This window comes from Pundamilia nyererei, unplaced genomic scaffold (assembly GCF_000239375.1).
Source record: "Pundamilia nyererei isolate P.nyererei 1_Seehausen unplaced genomic scaffold, PunNye1.0 scaffold00084, whole genome shotgun sequence".
Classification (NCBI taxonomy): domain Eukaryota; kingdom Metazoa; phylum Chordata; class Actinopteri; order Cichliformes; family Cichlidae; genus Pundamilia; species Pundamilia nyererei.
The window spans coordinates 2,578,133-2,603,720 of record NW_005187485.1 but is presented as its reverse complement, the minus strand read 5'-3'; the positions used below and the strand labels follow the sequence as shown (position 1 = coordinate 2,603,720).

The window sequence follows — 25,588 nt, the reverse complement described above, 5'->3', positions numbered from 1 at the left end:
GTGTCTGCTTTTGTCCTTTACTGTAGCTGAAGAAATGTCTTGTGCACATCTTTCCACAGAATGAATTTGCTCGCCGAGGTAAAAAGGCGGCGCTCTCATTTAAGCTTCAGCTGGCATCACATCAGGGAAGCTATCTCAGCATCACAAATCAGCCCAAATGGTGTGGTTATGACAAAATATTAGCAAACTGTATCACTGCTGGGAGGACTGCGGCATCTCTACTGGTTCGTGATGATGATGATGATGTTTTAATGGGATGTGCCATTCACCGTGCTGTGTTTTGTTTTTTTTCTTTTTTCGTGGGGATTCAGTGCGATGCTGTTTTAATCCCCACTAATGAACATAATGCCACAGAATCTGTGAATAGTGTAATCAGAGGATCGTTTCATTCATAAATGCATTCAGAGCCAACAGATCGACTCACAGAACTCATCACAGAAGAGGAGGAATGAGTCTGGAGCTTCCACAGGGCTCATATTTTCAGTCTGCTGTGTAAAGAAATGTATATATTTACAGCAGAGGAAGCTCCAGGGTGACAAAGTGAGGGAAAGTATAGAACGAGGTCACGTTTTAGGAAGTTTAACAGGAATAAAAACACTTGAAAAAGTAGAGCATGTGCACTTATTTCATAAACTCGGAACATGAGAAAGAGTTAAGCAGATTTTGGCTACATTTTGTTCCTTTTCCAGATTTTCATCTTAGCTGTGCAGATGTTTCACAAACCCTGCATCTAATTATTAGTCTAATTAGATAAATAAAATAAAGCAGGTTAAATAATAGCGTGATGGAGGGTGTGTAATGCCACTGGCTCTTTGCAGATCTGATCTCTTATTTGTACTTGTTGCGTGCGTCAGTCTCATAATGTGTAACTTATTTGCATTTGTTGGGTGTGTGAAGCACTTTGGAGTTGCATTACACTGCATGACAGATGCTGCACTAATAAAGTTTGATTGAAACTGTGATTGAATTACTTGTAAAGCGGTGGGTAGGACTCTGAAGAGCAGAGGGTTATAAATCACCATCATTATGCTGGGGAAGGCCCCCCTGGAGCACCGCGGACCCCACCTTGGGACCCGAGTAATGATCTGCTCTGATTTATTCCCAGGCCTGGCGCGTCCATGGCAGACAGGTGGCGCTGGTTCGCCGGTGTTGATGGGTCGGCCAGTCGGGAGGAACAGAAGTTTGTTATGTGCTGTGTTTTTACGCAGGCGCAGATCACGCTGTTTGTCCAGTTCTCGCTGGTTGACTTTTACCTGTGAGGTAGACTAGTTTCGCTTCGCCGGTGGGAATAATCAGCAGCGACCGCCGCCGGGTCAAGTCCGGTCCAGAGGTGGTGAGACTTCCCTCCTCCACCCCCGCCCCCTCTCGGCCCCTTGTGACTCAGGGGTCCCCACTGCGGAGCGTCGGACGGGATTTCTCCGGGATTTTAGAGTCGGTGCGCAACAGCGAGCGAAGCAGGAGGCAGGTGCACGGGAGAGGACAGGACAGGACAGGAGGAGGAAGAGGAGGAGGGCTGCTTGTATTTCCGCGACTCCTGCCGTTCACATAGGGCTTGATGATTGGAAATCAACTGGTTGGCTGCTCGGTGGTCGATCTGTGGTAGTTTCATTAGTATGCGGCTGGAGTCCCCCCCTGCTGCCGACATCCAGCCCGAGGACTGATCGGCAGCCCTGAAGTCTCCTCCGTGCCTGCTGAGTGACTCCTCGCCCCGGGGAGGAGGAGGAGGTGGAGGTGGTGAAGGAGGCAGCAGTGATAGGACCCCGGCTGCAGTGACTGTTGTGCGGAGCAGTTTTCACGGACGCGGCGCGGACCTCCTCTCATCGTGGATCAAGAAGATGATGGGCTTTCTGCGCCGGACGTTCAGCCGCCGCTCCCTGAGCCGCTTCCAGCAGAGGGAGAGGGATGAGCGGGACGGTAAAGGAGGAGGAGGGGGAGCAGGAGGGGTATCCGGGAACCCCCTGCTCCTGGCCCACCAGCAGCAGGTCGTCCACGCTCCCGCCGTGGTCACCGGGGGGTCGTCGGTTCACATCCCGGCCGCTGGGACGGCGAGGACCACCATCACCTGTCGGGTCCTGCTGTTGGACGGCTCGGATGTCAATGTGGAATTGGCCGTGAGTGGCTCAAGTGGCAAGGCACATCAGTTGTGTATTCCCCCTACCTCCTTTGTCGTGTCTTTGTGGATCTTCCTGGGGGTCCAAGCAAAAAGAAAAAAAGAAAAAGAAACGCGAGGCAGCTTTCCTGTCCTGAAAATGAACGAGCCTGGAGTCAGAGCCGTTTGCAGGTCCAACGCCAGCCTCTTAAACGACCAGAGCACAGTAGTAGTTAGAGGACGTGTAAAACTGAGTACTTATTACAGCCTTTTACCACTCTGTTTGTCTAAAAGGCATGCAGGACAAATTAGGACCTGGGCAATTAGTCTTGCTGATTAATCCATGAGGGGGAGAGCAAGATTTTTTTATATATATCTCCCCTCAGTTTAATTAACTGCCCAAATAAACGTGAAGACACTTTAATTTCTTTTCTGGCTCCTGGTGACTTCTGTTGGATTTAGACTTCACAGGGGTCAAGGAAATGAGAAGCTCTGAGACCTCATGTTGGAATGTGGGGCATTGTTTTTGGCACTTTTAACTACACAATACAAAAAACATGACCACAGAATAACATTGTCGTTAGTTGTGCCCTCGGTTCAAACTGAAAACAGTGCGCTCTGCACTTCTTTGGATTTTGGCACAAACCCTTTTACCAAAGTTTCAGTGCCTGTAGTGTGTGTGTGCGTATCTGTGAGCACGTCTCTTCTTATACAGTGAGTGGTTGCAGCTCCAGATGGTGTTATGATCATCCGATTCATCGCATTGCTTCCCCATTCTGACTGTTGGGAACTAACTCAGACCTGAAGCTGCCCCCTCCTGTTTGCTCTTTTGCACGTCTTCCTTTCACTTTCTTTTCTCTCTATTTGCTTGTATCTGATCTTCCTCAAGCAATCTCCGCTTTCCCCCACCTCCCCTCCCCTGTGCCATTCTCCCTCCTAATCTCCTTTTACACTCCCTCTGCTGCCTGCTCCCTTGCTCATCATTTTACTCTTTCACACTCTGCCTCCTCACTCTTCTCCTGTTCTTTCCCTCCTGTGCATCCTCCACCTCCTTCTGTCTCTCTCCATCCATCACCTTCTTCTCCTTTCTCTCTATTCCCCGACTCCCTGATCTGATTTACCACTGTGGGGACTCTGTGTCACAGACGAGTGCTACGAGCTGTGCGAGGGGGTAGGTGGGATGATGAGCGAGCGTGTGGGCCCTTGTGTGCGTAAGTGGCTTCTCATAAGATGTTTTCATTTTCAAGGTTGCGTGTGTCAGCGAAGCTGTTGCGTGCGTGCGTCACCTCCGAAACGCTCGGCCATTGCATTGTGGCGTGGAGAGCCTTTCTCTCGTCCTGCAGCGAGATTACAGCTCCAACACAAAGCCGCCACTTCTGCCAAGGCATTACAGTTGAAAATGACACATGGCTCGACGAGCTGCCGGCTTAGTCACAGGTGTGTTGGAACAAGTTTGTTCATGTGCTCTTGTTGTTCCTACAAGTGCACTGAACGGGGCTGAAATTCAACTAATAAGGCCTTTCAGTGTGTCACCTGAAACTGAGCGTAGGCCCGGAGACAACAGGAAGAACGAGCTGTTCACCTCGCTGCGCGTGACTCTGCGAGGCGCGTGATTGCGCGTCCTCTTGATGGAGGTCACAATCAGCCCCTGTAAACGACGCACGCTGCAGAGAGAATGGGCAGGAGCGATTTCTTTCTGTCCCCAATCCTTTAATACCACTGATTTCCTCACTCATTCATACACCCACCAGGAAGTTTAGGCTGGTTATCAGGATCCAAAGTACAAGGCAGTCATCTTCCTACACACCCACTGTGTTTTATGTGGGTCAGACCAGGGTTAGGTCTTCATCAGGGGATGCTCGTAAAATGCTCTGATAAATTTAACGGCAAACGGCTGCAGTTTGTGCTTAAGTGCACCGACTCGTTGTCTTGGTTGTGTGTTTATAGGAAAGGCCTCAATAAGGGCCTTTCCCTGTGGGGCTTGTCCTTCTCATTTTGACCTGGACACACACACACACACACTTACACGTCCAGTAAAAGTCATTTCTCCTCCCAATGTGATCACCAGGCCTCTTTCTAATTCGCTTTTAAGCCTGTGCTAACAGGTTGACGCCCCCAACTCAATTTTAAAAGCTCAATCCATCCACCGTGGAAGATCCGCTCACCACGACAGGAGAGATAGTGTAAGAAATAACTAATTTCTCCTCCTGTGTTCTACTTTTGCTTTTCCCAGAGCAAGTCCAAAGGCCAGGACCTTTTCGACCAGATCATGTATCACATAGATTTGGTTGAGACAGACTACTTTGGATTGCAGTTCATGGACACGGATCAAGTTTCAGTGAGTAACAAGCTCTCACGTCCATCAATGTGGAAAGCAAGCTGATGAAAATCATTCTCACCTCTCTATTCTTTCTGTCACTCTCTCTCTTAGCACTGGTTGGATATGTCCAAGCTTATAAAGAAGCAGATCCGAGGTAAGCTCAGGTCGCCTCGGGCTGTTTTTCTAATTAGGACTATTTGCATGTGTGTAGGAAAATGTGCAGTGCGTTGTATGCGCATGTGGTAGCAGGTGAGTGGGGAGCAGGTGGAGCATTATCAAATGTTGACACAGTGATTACTATGTGCATTAGAAGCCGTAGCCTTGTTTGCTCACTGGCTTGTAACAGGGGGCCGAATGGTTCACGGGAGGTGGGGAGATTGGATGTTGTACCTGTCGGCCGGTCGTTTATTCACAGGGTGGTAGGTCTGTAGCCTGAAAGTAACTCTGATCAATGTGGAAGGGAAGCAGGGAAGAAATATGAAAGTAGGTTAAAGTAAATTGGGAGATGAAAAGATTTCGGACCTCGTGGCAGTGATGGATGCAGCAGATGAAAAGTCGACGAGACTAAACGTATGAAATAAATTCTGAGAAATGTTATTTGATTGAATTATTCTCCGGCCTCGGCTCTTTCTGTCACACTCACATATCTTTTAATCTTTCTCTCAGACGGTCCGCCGTACAAGCTGTTCTTCAGGGTGAAGTTTTACTCTTCAGAGCCAAACAACCTGCGTGAGGAATTTACAAGGTAAAAATACACACACACACACACACACACACACACACACACACACACACACACACACACACACACACACACACACGGTTTTCTCTTGAGCCTGGTGTAAAGGTCCAAAGGAGACGTGGGGCTAATTACTTTGCTGCTATGGGCAGATTTAAATCAAGGACAGAGACTTGTTAAAACAAATTATGTGTCAGACATGAGGAGCGCCTTTGATACATCAATTGATTTATGTTGTCTTCAGGCGAGAGTCTCACTTGTTTGTTTTGCGGTTTTGTTCGCCAACAGGTATCTGTTTGTGTTGCAGCTTCGACAAGACATTCTGTCTGACAAGTAAGTTTCATCGTCACAGTTTATGCACACAAATAATTCCAAATAAACCCAGGACACACACACACACACACACACACACACTCACACACATGCATGACATATTAAGCACACCTCGTTAGTGTCAGGTTGGGATCCCCATGGCACGGATTCAACAAGGCCCTGGAAACATACCTCAGAGATTTTTGCTCCATATTGACATGATGGCATCACACATTCTGCAGATTTGATATAAAGCTCCTGTTCCACCACATCTCAAAGGTGCTCTGTTGGATTGAGATCTGGTGACTGATAATCTTTGTGACATGGTGTGTAATCCTGGTCGAACCAGAGGATGAGTACAGTGTTGTCAAAAAATGATGGATACGGTCAATGAGAATGAACCATTAATACAAAGCAGGATGGATCCATAATTTCATGTTGTTCACGCCAAATTCTGACCCAACCATCGGTCTGAACCTCGCACCAGACTCATCGGACCAGGCCACACTTTGTGTGGGAGCCTGAAAAGGATTATAACCTCGGTTTTCTGATCTTAAGTGACAGAAATCACATCTGGTGCAGTCTTCTGTTGCTGTAGGCCATCTGCTTCAAGTTTCGATGTGTTGTGCATTCAGAGATGCTTGCCTGCATATCCTCTTAGTTATTGGAGTTACTGTTGCCTTCTAGTCAGCTCAAACTAGTCTCACCATTCTCCTCTGCTCTGAAAGTCACTGAAGTCACATTTCTTCCCCATTCTGATGCTCAGTTTGAACTTCAGCAGGTCTTTCCCTAAGTGCGCTGAGTTGCTGCCATGTGATTACTTGCAAGCAGTTTAACAGGTTTACCTACTAAGGCATTGTTTTCTTTACACATGAACAGCTGAATATTTTGTGAATATTTTCTTTATTGTAGAGAAGGTGAGAAAAACTGTTGCCACTCCTTTTTCGGTTAGCTCAGCTCATTGTTAAGTCACAAGTCATTTGTAGGCACTTCTTCTCCATTTATGAGGACATCCGGCTCTCATCAGCAGCATTAAAACTGGAGTAAACACACTCACCTGTAGCGGCACGCACACAGGTCACCTACACTGGAGTTTGGGAGACTTGTGCACAGTGGCATCTGCTTCTGAGTCACAAACACAGACCTGCCTGCACAAACACACACTTCAGACAGTGTGTTCCCCATCTCCCTCCTCCTGCCTCTATCTGGGCCATGGATCCCTGGAGTCCAGCTCTATTATATAGCTCAAGATCAAGAACAGCAGAGGGCTGCTTATTTTAGCAAAAGGGTTGCGCCTCTCCTCCTTGACATGTTCACACACACACAGCATAGGGTATTCATCCACTTTTATGTCTCTCTGACACATGATAACGAGTACACATCGCACCATGGGCAGGACAGTGGTTTTGATTTCATGCAGTGTGTCACTCGCACTAAAAACCGCTCACCATCAGCATCTCTCTCTCTCTCTCCAGGTTGAAATGTCCGTATGAAGTGGCTGTAGAGCTTGCGGCATTTTGTTTACAAAGTAAGTAGACTTTGGAAACTCACTCTCAGTGTTTATTTATACTCTTAAGCAGAGATTTATGTTCTCCAAGAACCTCATAAGTTATTCCTCATAGTGTTAACAGTTTTCCAAACCCTGGCGTAACCTGTTAGATTGATTTGGACTGAGTGCAAAGCCATTAATATCCGTTTATTTCACTGTGATAGGAAAACTGCTATTAATTTGTGGCAAAATGCACTTGTGTTTACTTTGACATACATGATATGCATCAGCAGAAGCCCTGAGAACAGTACTACACTAAGCTCCGAATGATTTTAATAATAATAATAATGGATTGCATTTATATAGCGCTTTTCGAGACCCTCAAAGCGCTTTACAATTCCACTATTCATTCACTCTCACATTCACACACTGGTGGAGGCAAGCTACAGTCGTAGCCACAGCTGCCCTGGGGCAGACTGACAGAGGCGCCTCTGGCCATCACCAGTAGGCGGTAGGTGAAGTGTCTTGCCCAAGGACGCAACAACCAAGACAGACAGAGCTGGTGATCGAACCGGCTTCCAAACCCCTTGAACGGTCGGCCCCATGGTTCAATGTGAGATTTTGTGGCTTCTCACATTAAATCAGTCCCTCCAGATGCCTGTCGTCTCATCTCAAATGCCAAAGCTTTTTTACAGAAGCTAATAACCTCAAATATTTCATGCTGCACCTACACAAGGGCAAAGAGTGGTTGGAGCAGTTTGACCAAAATTACTGCGACTGTGTGCGACAAACTTGTGATTTTATTGCTTTTCAAACGGTCGCTTCAAAGATGGGGCTTAATCTATGACCACTCGTAGTCAGTCGCTGTCTTCAAAGCGACTGTGGTGCGTCTGGAGGACAATTAAACTGCAATAAGATGCAGTCACTCTGCTAAATTCAGTATATTCGATTACATACAGTCATTTTGTGATAATGCATTGAAACAAAAATGGCAAAAGTCAATTTGCTGCAATCTGTTGTCGTCTAGTTCCACAAAAATTCACATTAAGTCCAACGAGAACCTCAAGGATGTGAAACAGGCGTCCCTCTGCCAATAGTGACGTCCCTTTATTAAAAAGAAACTGAGCTCATCAGCTCAGTGTGACTCAGATTGATTGCAGCGTGTTTGTAATTTGGCTTTTTATAAATTAGACGTCTGTTACTTAATTAGGAATCGGTCTTAGTCAGACTGCAATTGTTTGGAGACAGATTTCCTCCCACCTGTGCAGTCACCCTGCAATCTTAAGTGGTCTCCACACCTTCATGCAATTGATTACTGATAAGCCAAAAAAAAAAAAAAAAAAAAAAAATCAGTTTAATATAAAACCACTATTTTTTTTCTCTCATCACAATGAGGTTACCGTCCTAATTTTACCCTCATGGGAGCCAGCCAAGCTAAGTAAAGTCAGTTAATATTAGTGTTGATGAGCGCTCTCAAAAAGGACTAATCAGCAAACTGTGGAGTAATGTTTATGGAGTAATCCACAGTGTAACAGCACCACAGGCATACCAGGGTCATTTTAGGTAAGAATATTTGCATATTAATTATTATTATATATTAATATATTATTTGCAAATAATATGTTTGCGTCTGTGCGTCATTACTTTGTAAAATAAATCAAAAAACTTTTTAAATTTGAATCAATTTGCAGGGTAATTAATAATATAATGGCACAATGTATATGCTTTTATATTTTGGTTTCTAATACTCCAAACTGGCAGGCGGCACATACGTCTGTTTAAAAATGAAAAGACTAAGAAGGCTATTAAAAATGGTGTTTAAATGCTAATAATTTCAAAATAAAATACTCAATATACAGTTTTTATTGATAAAATAACCAAAATGTATAAATACTAACAGTTTAAAAGCTGTTGAGATAATTAAAACTATGTTGTCCAGCAGTTTGTATGTTTACAAATGCCAGGGTGGCACAACCATAAACATTTTATTTTGAAGTAATAGTAGTGAAAGTGATATTTAATTATACAGAGGACCCCTTGGACTCTATGTGGCTGTCTGAAAAGGCTTGTAGCTCTCTCTTAAATTGGATAAGAAACGTATCTCTTATGCAGGCTGGTGCACTTTCCAAGTCAGGTGGCACAACCAATGTAAAAATAAATGAATAAATCTTTATTTCTTTTAAAAATGGTGCTTTTGCTTCCAAATGCAAAAGTTAATATAGGTGTCCAAGTAACAGCCTATTTAAACTGAAAATGCTTCCAAAAGTCAGGCTGCAAAACCAGTAAGTCGAGTGCTGCAGCTGCAAGAAATGCCATGTAATTAAATGATTGATTTTATTTAAAGCTCTAAAATTAGATTTCTTATTAGTTATATTTAAAAGATGATACTTTATAGAATCAACTTGTGCAAGTCATGATCAGATCAAGTGATTTTAAACAGGAATGATGCACTTGGACACAAAAATATGCATTTCATGATCCAGAACCTCCAAAATTAAAGTCCCAAATTTTTGTAAGAGGGGAAAAAAACAGCTGCAGTGTGTTATGGGTGTTCAATGAAAATCAAACTAAAGGAAATTATCATCATAAATGAACTGGAACTGCTCAGAGGAGGCGATGGCTGTTGTGTTTGTGTGGCACATCCTGTCTACCACATCATGCCTGAGGCGTGATGTCCTTGGCTCCATGACAAAAAAAACACGCAGATGTTTCTGAGATGTCTGAGATTTTTTTTCTTGTAAATACTTTTGGTTTTCTTGGGTTTTGTTTTTTTTTCTTTGTTGTTATTGTTGTTGTTTTTTACTGGGATGGTCATACAATTAAGTGAAAGTCACACCTCTAATTTACTCGGTAATGGCAATAAAGCCAGTGTCTATATAAAGCTTACTAAAAAAATAGTCACTGCAAAAATTTCAGGCACGACTTCACCTACTTCCAAGGTGCAATAATCACCTTGGAAGTAGTCACTACAAGCTACTGGCCAAACCAGACCAGCTGAGTCTGTAGCAATTTATTGTGTTGCTGCTTTCTATTGATTAAATAAAGCTTTGTTTGTAAGCGAAGGTCTGAATGCTGCTCCCCTGATGTGCGTCTGTGCATGTGTACTTGAATTATCTGTATGCAGGCGAGCTGGGAGACTGCGACCCCTTGGAGCACTCTCCCGAACTGGTGTCGGAGTTTCGCTTCACTCCCAGACAGAGCGCGGCGATGGAGGCAGACATCTTCAACCAGTGGCTGACTCTTAGGTGAGGAGCCTGCTGTGTTTCTAGTCATCTTAAATTTGGGATCTTCTAAAACTAAAACCCAGGACACATAAACATTTTTTTTTGCACCAGTTACCACAATACGTCTGCTGTGTCAAAGCAGCTTACTGGAGGGCGTCCAGTTGACCTGAGCTGGTTTCTCTCCTCGTCGGATGGAACAAGTGGGGCAAAAAGTTGAGCACTGAGCAGCAAAGGAAGTCATTCTGCTGCAGCCTTTCAGCACCAATGTTTTCACTGACCGGGTGTCTCATTTCACCGTCCCTCTGTGCTCTCCTCCTCGGCCGGGCTATCGCTGGTCTGCGTGAAGGATTATGGGATTAATTCCCGGAGGGTCTTGATTGATTCCGGGCAGTATTTAACCCAGCAGTGCACTGATTGCTCCCATCTCGGATTAGATTACATACGCGTACGCCGCGCTTCACTGGGCCGACTTAGCCACGCAAGGACAGACCGAGTTCACTGAGTCATGCCTACACACAAAGACTGAATCAGGATGCAGACAGACAGTTACTCACTGAGCGTCTCCCTCAGAACTAACACCAATCTCCAGCAGAGGTCACGCGGCAAGCGTCGATTTTGACGTTTTTTTTCTTCTTTTTTCGACTGAGCTGCCAAATATAGTGGCCGGGGCTTCAGGTGATGGAGCGAGCGGTATTTTTGTTGTGAAAACTCACCGTGTTGTCTGCTTTTATTTCCTCAGGGGAAAAAGCCCTTCTCAAGCAGAGATTTCTTTTCTCAACAAATGCAAGTGGCTGGAACTTTACGGAGTAGATATGCACTTTGTCAAGGTGCGTGAGAGAGTTTTATTATCACCAGTGTTGTTTTTTGTGTGACACTGAAGTTCAGGTGTGTTAGAAATAAATGTGTGCTCGTTCGTCTGCAGGGCAAAGATGGAGGAGAATATGCACTGGGTCTCACTCCAACTGGCATCTTGGTTTATGAGGGCGTCAGCAAAATCGGGCTTTTCTTTTGGTAAGAGCACAACTCTCATCTTGTGTGTCCTGAAACGTGCTCATTTACATTTCTTATGTAAATGATTTTAACACAATAATGTAAGAAAACACAAGCAGTGAATGTGAATGTAGGAACACCGTACATTTCCAAAATTCCTAACCTTACTGATACAATAATGAAAAAACAAAACTGTCGTCATAAGTAATAATTCTTGTGTCACTTATTTGTGTCACTTGTGTCATTGCAAATTTAGATTAGGAGAATTTGGTAGTTTAAACTCACCTGAGTGAAATAAGATGGTTTGAGGTGTCACCCTAGGCTCTGGAAATCCATGAAGGACCATTTGTTTGTTTTTTCAAGTTGTCAGAGAGCAAATACCTAACAACTAAAAACAATCCAGTAATTGCTCACAGTGCTGTGCCCAAGTCTTGAGTCACTCCTCATTTCTCTGTGTTTGGATAGAAAAATGGGAAATATGTGCTGCTGTTTATTGAAACACTTGCAAACATCATCGGAAGTACAGTTTTCGAGGCAAAAACAGAGTCTGGACAATTCTGTTGCAGAATTATAGAAACGTCAGTGTTTGGTATGACCGATGGGGGGAGACGGGGGACAAAAGATGCCTAAAGATACCATTTAAAATTGGTCCTTCAGAATAAACCAGTGTTTTGACTCTGATGTTAAGACACATACTGGTTCATTCCTTGAGTGAGGTGCCGCTGTTATGCTTGAATGACTCATAGGTCAGTGTTGAGTGGATTAGCAAATAACAGAAAAGCATTCCTCTGAAAATTGTCAGGAACAAGAACTGGACTGAAAATAAGTGAAGAAGAGGCCAATGTCCAAAGAAAACCCCTGAAAGACCTTCAGAAAGACCTGGAGAACTATTACTCACCACTGCTTTGGAAGCAAAATGTATATATATATTTAAAAAAAAAGAGCTGACTCAAGACTTTTGCACAGAACTGTATGAAAATAATGAAACTGGAAAAGGGAATCTCACAAACAGCTGATGTTTTAATATGTAGCGACATGTTGAATGACTGTAACTGAAAAATAAACAGAAACAAGAGTTTGTTCACGAAAATTAATTATTTATTTCTTCTGGCAGGTAAAAAAAAAAAAGAAGCAGTACCTGTTTAAACTCTTACTTCTTCTGTCTGCTGCTATTCTTCTGCTAATTGGATTTGAGTTTCTTTTTTTTTTTTTGAACCACGTGTTTCTGGAGAGGCATGTGTCAACATTTACAACCTAGAGCCAATCAAAATGTGGCAAAAGTGATAAAACATAAAGTGGGGCACAGGCTCAGCCTGGGTGGAGGGTGGGGACCGTGCAAACTTTGAAGGAAGGGCATGCCAGGAAAAAAGAGAGCTACTGAGAGCTGAGTATTTGTTCGCCAAGGGGCAGGACGAGGTATGGGAAGTGAAAAGAAATCCAAAATCACTCTGCGAGGAGCCGATGTTTCATACTGCGTGCTCTCGTCACCTGTCCCACTCAAACTGTTTGTCTCTTTGTGTGTTTGTCTCGGTGTGTTGCACAGGCCCAAAATCACTCGGCTGGACTTCAAAAGGAGTCGACTCACGTTGGTGGTGGTGGAGGACGACGATCAGGTTTGTGTCTTCACGTTGCATGCCGTGCCCGCGCGCGGTCATCTCTCAGGCGACTAACAGGTTATTATGGTTATTCTCTGTTGTGAAGGGTCGGGAGCAGGAGCACACCTTCGTGTTCGAGCTGGCCAGCGCCAGGAGCTGCAAACACCTGTGGAAGTGTGCCGTGGAAAGTCACGCTTTCTTTCGCCTGCGCCAGCCAACGGCGGGCAGGGCCGGCCACAGTGACTTCACGCGACTCGGGTCCCGCTTCAGATTCAGGTAGAGAGCAGCGACGGCGTCTCGCCTCATCTGAGCAGCGTCTAATTGACTTGCTGAAGGGGGATAATAGAAGCTGGCACTCGCAGGTAGTTGTGGCCAGCACTCGTTAGCAGCATATGTGGAATAATGTGTCACATAAAACAGAGCCTTTGTATCTATGGTTACAGGGTATCTATGGTTACATGGATCTGTTCCTATGGTGACTGAGATATTCCCTTTATATTGTTTGTTTTCTTGCAACTATTATCAGACATGGTCGAAGCAAATTCTCTCACTTGAAGGGCACTTCCTGTCATTTGTCGGAGCAGCTAAATCGCAGCATTGTAAAAGCACTCTGTGGATTAAAAAAACACTTGTGTAACAGGTGGTGGAAGTAAAAGCAGGAACACTGGAACTGTGTGTATTGCAGTCTGACATAACAATCATACTGGTGCCAACTTCTCTAACGAAAACTCTGTCTTCATTTAGAGTTTTTGTTAGAGAAGTTTTAAGATAAGTATGTTAGAAAGTTTATGTCAGTTTAAAAGACTTTAGGCTTACTGCAAAACCGACCCAAGGCTTTCTAAAGCCAAAGTCGTTCACGCTTTTCATTTATTAAATACAAAACTGAAGCAGAAAGTCCCACGAACAAGCAGTCAAGCGAGTCTCTGTAAACGCAGCACTGTGCATAAAAACAACTCTAAATTCTAAACAATTGATGAAAACTTTTGGAAAATTCACACCAAAAGGAATAATCATCTAGAAACTCCATTTAAGTCTCCTCTGATGAACTCCATGAATTCGGTCAGACTGCAGCTCAGTGGCACTTTGACATTAGTGTCGATGCTTTTAGTAATAATCATTTCCACTCTTCACCCGCATCTGCTGTGTGTTTGTCTCAGTGGGAAAACAGAGTACCAGGCCACTCACGGAGGCAGACTGAGGAGGGCCAGCACATTCGAGAGAAGGCCGAGCAGACGCTACCCGTCCCGCACACAGTCGCTGGGCAAAAGTGAGTTTTATCTGCTCATACAAAAGACGACCGAGTATCAGCGCCTGATTTGTGTTTTATGTGGCTGCGAGCGTTGTTATGAAGGCTCTGCGCTGTTTTAGTTCAGCGTGTTTTGGGCTTTAAAATGTAAAAATTGCTGCAGAGAGTAACTGTTGAACATATTGTTTTATTTTTCAGAGGAAAGGAAAAGTGGACCCCCCCGCCCCTTTTTCTTTTTCTTTTTTTTTCAAGGGCTGTTCTTTTAAAAAAATGTCCAATGCTAAGTGATAATTTGACAAGTTCAATAGACTTATAAGCAGCCCTGGTTTCTTTTCTAAAGAAAGTGCTCAGAAACTCTAGGTTGTTAGATTTAAGCGTCACCTTTTTTACTTTGTCAAAGGCACCTGCTGTACTCTTCACTCCTCCATAATTCCCACCTTCTGTGAGCTGCAGAGGCTTCAAAGGTCCAGCAGCCTGCAGCTCACTTTAATCTATCCCACATAAATGATCAAATGCACACTGCAAACTGTATTTACCTTGAGACTGTCAGTATTGACGTCCAAACACCTTTTATGTATTGGATTTGGATTCGTCACGCAGCCCCGGAATACGAATGAACCGAGAGTTGAGTGTTGGTAATAGCTCAGCATTGGAGAAATAACATGTCTGCAGAGAGTCTGGACTGAACAGCACAGTTAGACCAGAGAGGGCATTTGAAAAAGTGCACACAGACTCGCAGATAAACTGCAGAGCTGCTTTTGACTTCTGTATTTTTCTGCTCTAATTGACCTTGTGTCTCTCTCTCCGTCAGTTGCGATTTCTCCAGCCAAGCCTCCACACATCAGGTGAAACAGACACAGACATAAATAATGCACGCATGCACTTTCAGATTATTGCATTCATTCCTCCTCCTCTAACCTTGACCTTAATCCACCTAATGGCCTGGCTAATCTTAACACAGAAACAGCCCTTTGTAAAAGAGAAGTTGTTGCTTTTGAGAGGGTTTGCTTGTGCAGTGCACTCGAAAGTAATATATATGCACCTGCTTTAAAAATAAGTTATGATACACATCTGATATCACTGCTTTTTCCTCCACAGCTCTCACGCCAGCCCCAATCCAAGTCTGCATCAGGTAAGCGACCTCAGTTAACCCACTTTTCAAAATGTAACACAAGCAGCAGAGAGCGGTGTGCTTTGTCCCAGTAGCGACGCTTAATTTGAGCATCTCTTCGATCCTCTCCAGTATCAACACAACATTCCCATTGGTCACGAGCCCTGGCATCCACCCCACCCCACGCTCACTTCCTCAGTTTACCTGCAGCCCTCCAGTCATACATCACCTCACAGGTAAGAGACAAAGGACAGGATTGTTAAAGAGCTTCAGGATGTGTCCACATGCTCTGTTTTTCATCACATTTCATGTCCCTCTTACACCTCATATGTCTGTTTGTCTTCCCGTGTGTCTCGTCTGCCTCCATCCGTGTGTGCGTCCCTTCATCAACCGTTCAGGCCTTCCTTTGAGGCTGAGAGTCCGGTGTCCATCGTTCCCCCCGTCCCGGAGCGAAAGAGCAGCATCGCCAAAGGATCCGTGGCTGTGGTTAACAGGGATAAGGTCATGACCGAACTTTGACCTCCCTCTTACCCCAGGAATCTATTTCAAAACTCACAGGCACAGACTGGCAACCCCCAAAGAGAGACGCTCCGGTGACGGAGCTGTCTCCGTTCATCCTCGTGAAATGTCCCACGTCTTCATCCATTTGTCACGTCATCTCATGTGTTTCAGTGTCTGCATACTAGGCAAAAAGCAAAAAAAACACACACACCCATCAAGTGCAAAGGACTTTATCAAGCAGGATGGAGGTTTATAATGTTCAAGGGGGTCACGTGGAGGGAGAGCTGTGCAAAGACATCGGGTAAGGGGACTGGGTGGGTGAATGTTGAAGTTATTTATTGTGGTTACGCAGCGGTGACACAGATCACGAAGGCGATCGAGGTAAAGAGCCTCGACACCTCTGATCGTTACAGTTTACTCATTCTGCGAGTCATAGCTCAGTTTATATCATCACATCCTTTTAGACACAGGTTGCCTTCATCTTAATAAGCTGCAATCACAGGCTGAGAGTCCACTCAAAACACTCAGATTTTATTCCGTATTATTTCCCTGTGATGTCATTGAGAGTGGATGTTCCTGCCTGCTGGTGAAACCTCCCGATTGGTGGGGGCCATTGCAGGTTGTGCACAAATGATTGGGGAAATAATACAGAGTGAAACGGATAAGTACGATTTTTGCAGGAAAAGAGTTTGCTCATGCTAATTTACTGATGTTTAAATAAATAAATAATTATTATTCTTTTTTAATTGATTGCTTGAAAAATATAAGATTAGAGAGAGATGAGCTAAACAGCCTTATTCCAACAGGATAAACTGAGGAGCTGCACCAAGGTCCAGCATAAGATACATAAGGGTTATTTTCAACTCTAAGTGATGCAAAGCTACAGTAGTAAAATCAAAGAATAACATTATGAAGCTGGAAATGGGCATAATTGCTCCTCTGTAAAGATAAAACAAGAATGTGGTGCATTTTAAAGTCTCTTTGAGGATACTTTCAAATAATGTTCAAAGCATCTTCTAGAAAAATCAAGATTGTGCCTGAAAATTTAGTTTATTTTCATATGAAAATAATCACGTGCTTAGTTTTCTGTGCACTCACAGGGACGTTCAAACAGGAAGTTCTTGAAGGTAACTTTAGGTGCTGTACTAGGTGGCAATTTGCTAAAATATAAATAAACTAAAGGCCAAAAAACAAGCTAATAGTTGAAATAAGATGATATATTTTAATTTTGTTGCACTTTAATATTGTTATTATTTAATTATGGCTCTAAATGCCCAGTCGACGTAGCTCTTATACTTCTCAAACACTCTGTTCTTTCCATTCACACATTCAGCATCATATTTCAGGATAAATACAAAGATAGGACCGGGTGTGACACGTTTGTGCCTTGCTTTGCTTGTGGATGTTTTATGTGATTACGGTTGCTCAAATCTCAAATCTGCCTTTAAGAGTGCTTTTGTGTTTGTTTCTTTGTTCGTTTGCAGTAAATCGTGTGGCATCTAAATTATTTAAACTCACTTTTGAAATAAAGTGTTGTGAGTGCTGAATAAAGTGATTCTGAACAGGTGGAAGGGGTCCAGTCCTGCACTTAGTGAATGCCGGGTTAGGGATTAAGCTGCTTTGTGTATAATTTATGGTTTTCAGTGTGAACTTAGAAACATGAAGCTGAATCTTGCATTTGTGGTGTTGTGCTTTCAGAGTGAATATGTTGTTTTTTTTGTGTTTTTGTTTTTTGAATAAACATTATATTAATGTTACATCAGGTTATGGATTTGCTAAATTAACCAAGTGTTTACAGAAGATGTGGCCGGTGTGTTGCTGTTCTAGTGTGTCGCCTTTTACTTTCGATGTTTACTCCAATCACATTATGCCTTTAGGACTGTTGCCGTATTGCTTCTGAAATAAAGGGTTTATGAGTGAAATGCAGAAATTGCAAAGCCCATTCCTTCATTGTCTTACACCAGAGGTGTCAAACATAAGGCCCGGGATCAGAATCGGCCCGCAAACGAATTCAATCTGGCCCACTGGATGGCTTTGGAAAATGTAATAAGAGCCTAAATTTTAGACTTTTAACTGTATTTTTTATAAGCTTTACAGCTTTTCCCACTGATAAATACCTCCACATGGTTCTTTGTACTTTACTAATGAAGTAACACAAATGATTCAATAACAGATTTAACAGAAATTACATGTAATTTTACACACATTTTAGGTCCAAAGCAGTGTTTCTTTACCATGTAGAAAAGCAAATGCACTGTTGAAATTGCACTTCTGGTTTTGTGTTACTCAGTCAGCTCAGCATCCACACAGGGAGGGTTACATTGCTGTGAAAAACTCACATCACGAGCTTGGATTTATTACACGATAATTACTTATTTGCGGTACTTACACTTTTTGTCATATTTAAGTGGGATTTTGTTTGGGGGGGGTTGTTTGTGTTTTGATTGCATGTGTCATCTTCAGTTTCCCGCTGAGTGGGCTCGCTTCAGATCATCAGTTTAGCGTCGAGGAGAACGAGAACTCTTATTCTGGCAAGATCCACCACCGCCACCGTCGGCACACACACAGCCAGGACACGCTCTGCCACACACACACCAAGAACAGTGAGTACTGTCAGCCTGAGGCAAGGCTGCACAAATCTGTGGTGTGTCTAGACGCCACGCTGATGCTTCTTTTCATGCTCGGTGCCGCCTGTTTGTCCGCTCTTTTTGTTTTTGAGGTTCATTGTGAGGACTTTGAGATGTAATGTTTCCACTACAACGTGACGTGGTTTGATTTCAACTTTGTAAAAACAGATTTAAAGATGCACGTGATATGACTGATATACCTTTACCTTTATACTGACTGTGTTGCTTCAAAGCTGGATGATCCGAAATAAAGAATATGGTCCCACTGTCACTAAGTGCTTGCTCACAGGGTTTTTTTCTCTGTATTAATTCACCATAATCTTCCCAGGAGTGGATGTTCCTGCAAAAATTTACCCCAAGGTCCAATGCTCAGACAAGTACAAAAAAATCCAAAGAGCTACATCTCAGACTCTACAGGCCTCAGTTAGCATGTTAAATATTTAAGTTCATGACAGCAAGTCTACAAGACTCCTGGAATAACGTCCTTTGGACACACGAGACCAAAGTGGAGATATTTGGTGAAAACACTTTGAACTTACTCCTCAGTGGTGAGGGAGGGATGATTCTGGTTGCTTTTAAATGTGTCTAAAGCAGTTTTAAATTGGGTTTCTGCTTTTGAGAACATAATTCAGTTGCCTTTTGCTGTAGTGAGCTAGGATACAAGTAAAGTAAACGTGGTTAAACACTGCTAATTTTTCTTGTGTTTGCACTCTTCATTTAAGTGCAGTTGTTTAAGGACATTGTTTGTAAGTCGAGAAGCATCTGCAAACACATTAATATGGATTTAAAGTATCTCACGGTTCTCAAACTTGCTTTGACCTGCCAACTTTCAAACACCAAAAAGCCCCCACCCAGCCAAAATTGCTGTTAATCATTTATAATATCATCAAATTCTGGTGAAATTAAAGACAGTCAAACTCTTGTGCCAGCGTAAATTGAATTATAAACCTTTTTAGATTATAGTCATTTTCCATCCCTGCTTTGTCAAACCGTCTGTGGTGTCTTTACAGTAAAAATGTGACTTGTTGTTTGTTTTTTCTCATTACAATTTGTCTCAATCAGAACGTCAAGCGCCCCCCTTCCCTGCAGATGAGTTTGACATCTCTCAGTCGCTGCTCAAGGCTTTGGAGTCTGAAAGCGATTCTCCTCCCTGGCCTTCGCTGCACATCAACATCGACAACAAGGTCAGTCACGTTTCCCACACGATGTTTACTCACTGAGATTTAGTCTCCTCACCTCTCCTTGTTCTCCCGGCAGGGAGAGGAGAAGCAGCTGTCTGAAAAGTCTCTGCACCCTCCTGCTTCCCCAGCCATGCTCCCCGACCACCTCAAATGTAACATCCTCAAGGCCCAGATGGAGGCAGCCTTCAGAGTGAGTACCAAATAACGCTCTCCTTTGGCTATTTGACCTACATCCTGTGCACTTGGCGGTGTCACTAACAGCATATCTATCCATTTCTTCTCCACAATAAAGAAAGAAGCCCCAACAACACCCAGAGGGAAGAGCTCAACTGAGACCCTGAATGAGAGGCCAGTAGCTCATCCGCTCTTTAACATGTTTAGACCTCTTTCTGAAAACACAACTTACCCTCCTGAGTAACTGCTCTCATTTCCAGGTATCAGAGCTCCTCCCAAGACTCGGCGGCATCCAGTCTGACAGCAGAAAAGACACCCCACAGGCAAGATCACAACCTGACGCCAGAGAGGCTCCAGCCCAAAGCCAACCCGAGCACCAACCGCAGAAAACGGCTGGTCCGGCAGTTCAGCTTGTGAGTACAGATCGCCTGCTGTGAGTGGAAAATGAACACTCCACAGAGTACTTGAAGCAGCAGCCGTGCTATCTCTGCTCTTTGATAGTGACATCTTGTTCAGAGCGATCTGTAGGTCGTGTAAGCCACTTATAGTCTCTCCATTTGTTGCTTATCAGTAACCACGAAGATGAAGATAATCTCCCTGAAGCACTCGCAGCCATCTCTTCCCAAAGTACAGCAAAGTCGGGCTCTAGCAGCTCATTGGACAGACAGATACAGCCGTCAATCTACCCACAGGTAACACACATCTTCACACATGCGCACACACACACACTTTAAAAACCCTTTAAAACGGGTCTTGGTGTAGTACACTATGCTCTACTTGTGGGGGGATTATTTCCACACCTCTCTGCATTATCTGTAATTGTGTGTGTCTGTCTGTGTGGTGTGTGTGTGTGTGTGTCTACACTGATGTGTATTGCAGGGGGATAATATGCCAGCACTGGAGCTGGGTAGTCCATGCTGTCCCTCTCCTTCGCCCTCCCCTCATCTCTCCCCTTCTTACTACCGTAGCTCCATTCCTCACCTGGTTCCTTACCTTGCTGCCCATAACGACAGGTAAACGCACCTCCTCGCTCTTATCTCTTGGACACTTTTATACAGCGCTGGTTTGCTCAAGTGCTGTATTGAAGCCTCAGGCTCTTGTTTGACGCTTGCACATGAAAAACAATCCCCTGTTTCTGTTAGTAGCTGATGCTAAACCGTGAGGCCAAAGTGAACAACCGTGTGACGCAGACAGGAGGATTTTCAGAGTGCGATTTGGGAAAACTGGCTAATATTGAAAATCTTATTTCCAGCATGTCAAAGCAGTAAACAAGAGCTGTCCGAGACTGCGTACCTCCACCAGTGCTGAAATGACCCTCCACACCATGCATGAATTGAGCCCCTGGATCCAAAAGAATGTCTGGATCCAGACTAGTTTTTGATATTATCTTGAAAATATCAAGACAATATCTCACTATTTTTCCTGCTACAGTATGGTTACAGTTATCCTCAGAAGTTTACATCCACTCATCACGAGAATGGATGTCGTGATAATTTGGGGCTTTTAATTTCTTTGAGCTGTTGTTTTTCCAAAGTGGAACGAGCATACGGCATACAGCACAAGTTTGAATTTATTATTTTCTCTAATCCACACAGACTTACTTAAATCTTGTAATAAGCTGTGCCGACGGTTCTACAATGTCTTTCAACTTCACAAGGCCAAGACCTGTTAACTTGTCCTTATTGCTCGTGATTGACTGCAACTGGTAGTTTCATTGATTTATTGGATGGCACTCATTAGACTAATACTCAGAACAACTCAGTAAGAATCTGAGGAGAAGAATGGTAGATTTAAAGAAGTTGTGAAGGTCTCTTGGAGCCATTTCTAAAAAACTGCAGATTTCAGGATCATTGGTTCAAACAGCTGTACACAAGAACAAGTTATTCGGATGCGTCTCCATTTTGCAAAGGTCTGGAATAAGTGGTGTTAGCGGTAGCTATTCCCCTGCCAGTGGTACCATCGCAAAGTGGATGGAATAATGAAGAAGGTGGACTACCTCCAAAACTTTTACCTCAAACCAACAGCTAGACAGTTTGAACACGGTTGTTTGTTCCAACAGGACAATGATCCCAAACACACATCAAAACTAGTTTGGAATGGATAAAGCAGGCCAACATTAAGCGTCTGGTACGGCGTTCCCAAAGTCCTGACCTCAACCCGATTGAATATTCGTGGACTAGATCTGTTCCAGGAAATGAACTCTATGGATTCTGCCAAGAAGAGTGATTAAATATCGAGCCGGAATTATGCCAGGAGCTTGTTGAGGCTGCCAAAAATGTCCAGTCGAGATGCAACTTGCTAAATGGAAATTTAACCAAATATTAGTGGGTACATTTGAGCCTCTATGTATACTGTGGACTCTGTGTAGATTAAGAAAATCCAAAAGCAAATTTAAACTTGTGCATCCAATTCCCCAAATATGCTGTACAATCATTGCACCCTGGAAAACAAACAGTTCTAAGAAAACATTAAAAGCCCCGAATTACAGTGACATCACAAAAGACAAACACACACACAAAATCACCCACATATTTATTTATCAGGGTGTAAATTGCAACCTTAAACCAATAATAAGCAAATGACAGTGATTTCTTTTTTTTAACAGCTGCAGCAGAAGCTGAGCGTAACGAACAATATCTGCATTTCAGTCAATGAAGTTTGAGATGGCCCCTTCAGTACAGCTTAAAAAATAAACACGTGCACCCGAGAACTGAAAACGAGCCTCCACTGGTTAAGTTAACTTTTGGGGCAGTTCACTTTCGTGCTACTTTAATCTTCTACATTTATTTGGCAGCCGGGCTGCTTTGACCACTTTATAAAACATAATGCAGTGTAATAAAATCACATCAGCGATTCCAAAACCAATAAGATGATTTGATTTGATGGAAATAGCTGCTCATTTCTTTAGGACGTGACAGAGATGCTTGAAGGCTGAGCTACACATTCAGTAAAAACTCACTTAAGTCTAATTTTCTGACTTCATCTGTTTGCCCATATATACAAATTCCATAATAAACAGCAACATGGCGAGACAGCCAGCATCACACTCTTCTCCAAAGTCCACGTTACTCAGGGTATGTTACGCTCTAAGCAGTCCCACCATGGACTCAAGCGAGTAGGAACTATAATTGCTTTTCACGGGGTGCTACAATAATCAACTTAAAAGTTACACATAAAATTATAAAGAGCTAATTAAATAATCAATCACATAATAAACTCAATTACGCAACGACATTAAATAATATTGCACAACTTAATATGCACTGCAAATTAATATAACCTAGAAAAATTAAATTAGAAGTGCAGTAACTAATCACACTGGAGACAAAAAGTTGATAAACTATAATGAGAAGTCCCATCAGAAGCAGTCGCAGCCTCTGGCTTCACTGAAAGTCACATGACTTGTTGTGGCGACGTTAGCCTTTTATGAACGTGCTGATTAGACATTTAGCTCATTAGTCATTCCCTGCAGCCTTTAGATGACATGAAGTTCATGTTATCTAACACGATTTACACCCACTGGCCTTTGTTGGGTACACCTTTTCTTCTGCACATTAACAAAATATCTAATCAGCCAATCACGTGGCAGCATTTGGACATGTTAAAGATGACCTCTTGAAGTTCAAACCGAGCCCCCAAATGGAGAAGAAGTGACTTAGAAGGTGGCATGGTTGTTGGTACCAGGCTGGTCTGAGTGTTCCAGTAACTGCAGATCTTCTGGGAGTTTCCCACACAGTCATCTCTATGATTTAAAGAGTCAAAAAGAGGAAATTCTCTGGGTGAAAACGTCCTGCTGATAGAAGTCAAAGGAGGATGGCCGGACTGCTTTTAGCTGTGGGAAGGAAACAGTTACTCAAATAACCACATGTTCCAACCAAGAAAAGCATCTCTGAAAACGCAACACCTCGAACTTTGAAGCAGTTGGGCTACAGTGGCAGAAGACCACACCAGGTTCCACTCAGCTAAGAACAGGAAAGTGAGGCTCCTGTTCACACAGGCTCACCAGAATTGGAAAATAGAAGATTGAAAAAATGTTGCTGGTCTATTTCTGACAACAGCATGAAAACATCCACATCATTGGTATCTGTGCATCATTTAAACACCACAGCCTGAAGATTGTTGCTACTGTGTCTGTCCGCTTCCAGCACGATAGCGCACCACAGCTCAAATCATCTCAAACCGGTTTCTTAAACATGACGATGAGTTTGCTGCACTCGAATGACCTCCACAATCACTAGATCTCAGTTCAGTAGAGCAGCTTTTTAATGTGATCAAATGGGATAATCACGTCATGGATGCAAAGCTGGCAAATCTGCAGAAATAGTGCAATGCTATCATGTCATGTGGGCCTAAAAATCTCTGAGGAATGTTTCCAGCATCTTGTTGTTCTGTGCCATGAAGAATTAAAGCAGCTCTGAAGGTAAAAACTGGTGCTAGCAAGGTGTACCTAACAAAGTATCAGATGAGTGTAAGATCTGTGTATGACCAGCTTAAATTGCCAGACAACTTCTTATCCTGTAGCTGCTGTTCTTTGTCTTTGTAACGCAGACTTTGTGTTGTTTCTGTCATAGTTACTGTTGTAAAACGTTTTTTGTTTTGTTTTTCTGTTATGAAAATTATATTTCACCTTGTTGCAGAAACAAAAGTTCAAGTTTAGAGCTGTTAAATCGTATGTTCGTGTCTGCAGCGGAGAAGAAATTAGGGTGGATAGAGAGAAGATCCTGAGAGCGCTCCTGATGACAGAGCTCTGAGACCTCGACCCTTCAGACGGAAGCTAAGAAGTCCCAAAGTCACTGGTGTCAGTCAGCATTTGTATACTTGCATTGCACATTTAGCAGTTATAAATCTATATTTGCATAAAGGCGGTTGTTATATTTGCTTAACTGTTATTTTAGAAAGAAGGCTCTTTGTAATAACTGAACTGAACCTGTACAAAAAAGTGAAATGGAAACAAGTGGATTCACTCACATGCATTACAGACGAGCTACAGACTGTATTCCTGGTGCTGCCTGCATGATTAATGTTTCCCTAAACGATTATCGGATGTTGCTTTGGACTTCTGTTTATGTGTGAGTTCATCCTCATTGTCTTCATCGCCGTGTCCGTGCTGATGCCTAAACTGTGTTTCAGACAGCGACTGTTGAAGCTTTGATCTCCATGTAAAAAGCACCCCTGAAATGAAAGTCACTCACTTTCAAATCAGTTTGTTCAAAATGTAAATACTCATTGATATCCTGAGAACAGAGCAGGTGTTGTAAATGCTTACCTCAGTACTGTAATTCCTATATCAGATATCCATTTTTTTACACGCAAAAAAACATCAGCAGCGTCTGTGGTTTTAAAGAAAATCCTGAACAGTGTGACTGAAAGTGAAAACTGAATATATCGACACCTCAGTCTCCGTGTGCCCACCAGGAGGTGCCAAAGCTCCTGTGGCAGCAGCCTTGATCTTGTGTTACAGGTGTTCATGAAAAACCTCTCTTGCGTCCCTTTGCTGTGTTTTTAACATGCAGCTCAAAACCAAATCTGGCCTCAGAGGTCAGACCCTTGGAAATATTTAATTACTGCGCAAAAAACAAAAACTTCACTTCAGCCCTTCTTTGTCACAATCCGAGGCGGCACATGATCTGCACATGTACTGTATTTTGCTGATTGAGTTTTCCTACCTTGGACTGGATCTCAATAAAGGCCACATCATCGGTTTGACAACTCTGCAGCAGCATCTTTGTTTCTTTTCTTCCTTCCTGACATGGGAATGTGGCTCGGCCTCGCCCTGCCTGCCGGTTTGTTAGGTATGTGCCTCTCACCCTCCCTGCGACGGAACAAAAGATGTGTGCTGTGCGGGACTTTAGAGAGGTATCTGCCAGTGCGGTGAGTCAGCCTGTTAATTGTACCTCTGTTTTGTGTTAGATAATTCATCTTCAAGGTGAGATGCAGCACAGCAGAAAGAGGGAGGGAGAGAAAAACTGCTTCGAAGTGAATCTGCTGTA

The 25,588-nt window shown here is 43.3% G+C and overlaps 1 protein-coding gene across 3 annotated transcripts; it reads left to right on the top strand.

The window, feature by feature from the left end:
• Window positions 1–1,153: 1,153 nt before the first annotated feature.
• epb41l4b (erythrocyte membrane protein band 4.1 like 4B) lies at window positions 1,154–25,569 on the top strand. 3 transcript variants are annotated; one of them, XM_005738588.1, is made up of 23 exons: window positions 1,154–2,111; window positions 4,323–4,427; window positions 4,521–4,563; window positions 5,076–5,154; window positions 5,437–5,481; window positions 6,936–6,988; window positions 10,074–10,194; window positions 10,913–11,000; window positions 11,096–11,184; window positions 12,707–12,776; window positions 12,865–13,034; window positions 13,916–14,025; window positions 14,816–14,849; window positions 15,103–15,136; window positions 15,248–15,351; window positions 18,080–18,219; window positions 19,306–19,427; window positions 19,501–19,614; window positions 19,717–19,772; window positions 19,859–20,011; window positions 20,170–20,290; window positions 20,478–20,611; window positions 24,286–25,569. In XM_005738588.1, exons 1-23 carry the CDS (start codon window positions 1,836–1,838, stop codon window positions 24,347–24,349), a joined length of 2,325 nt encoding a protein of 774 aa, XP_005738645.1. In that variant the 5' UTR covers window positions 1,154–1,835; the 3' UTR covers window positions 24,350–25,569. The 3 variants fall into 3 exon arrangements, with proteins under 3 accessions (XP_005738645.1, XP_013767715.1, XP_005738646.1); XM_005738589.1 differs by lacking the exon at window positions 1,154–2,111 and adding an exon at window positions 3,267–3,300; XM_013912261.1 differs by lacking the exon at window positions 20,478–20,611.
• Window positions 25,570–25,588: the final 19 nt, after the last annotated feature.

Bases quoted from the DNA above. Each gene is read 5' to 3' on its own strand.
- epb41l4b (XM_005738588.1), top strand. From the start codon at position 1,836: ATGATGGGCTTTCTGCGCCGGACGTTCAGCCGCCGCTCCCTGAGCCGC. The intron at 4,564-5,075 runs GTAAGCTCAGGT...TCTTTCTCTCAG, and splicing joins TATAAAGAAGCAGATCCGAG to ACGGTCCGCCGTACAAGCTG. The intron at 13,035-13,915 runs GTAGAGAGCAGC...TGTTTGTCTCAG, and splicing joins GGGTCCCGCTTCAGATTCAG to TGGGAAAACAGAGTACCAGG.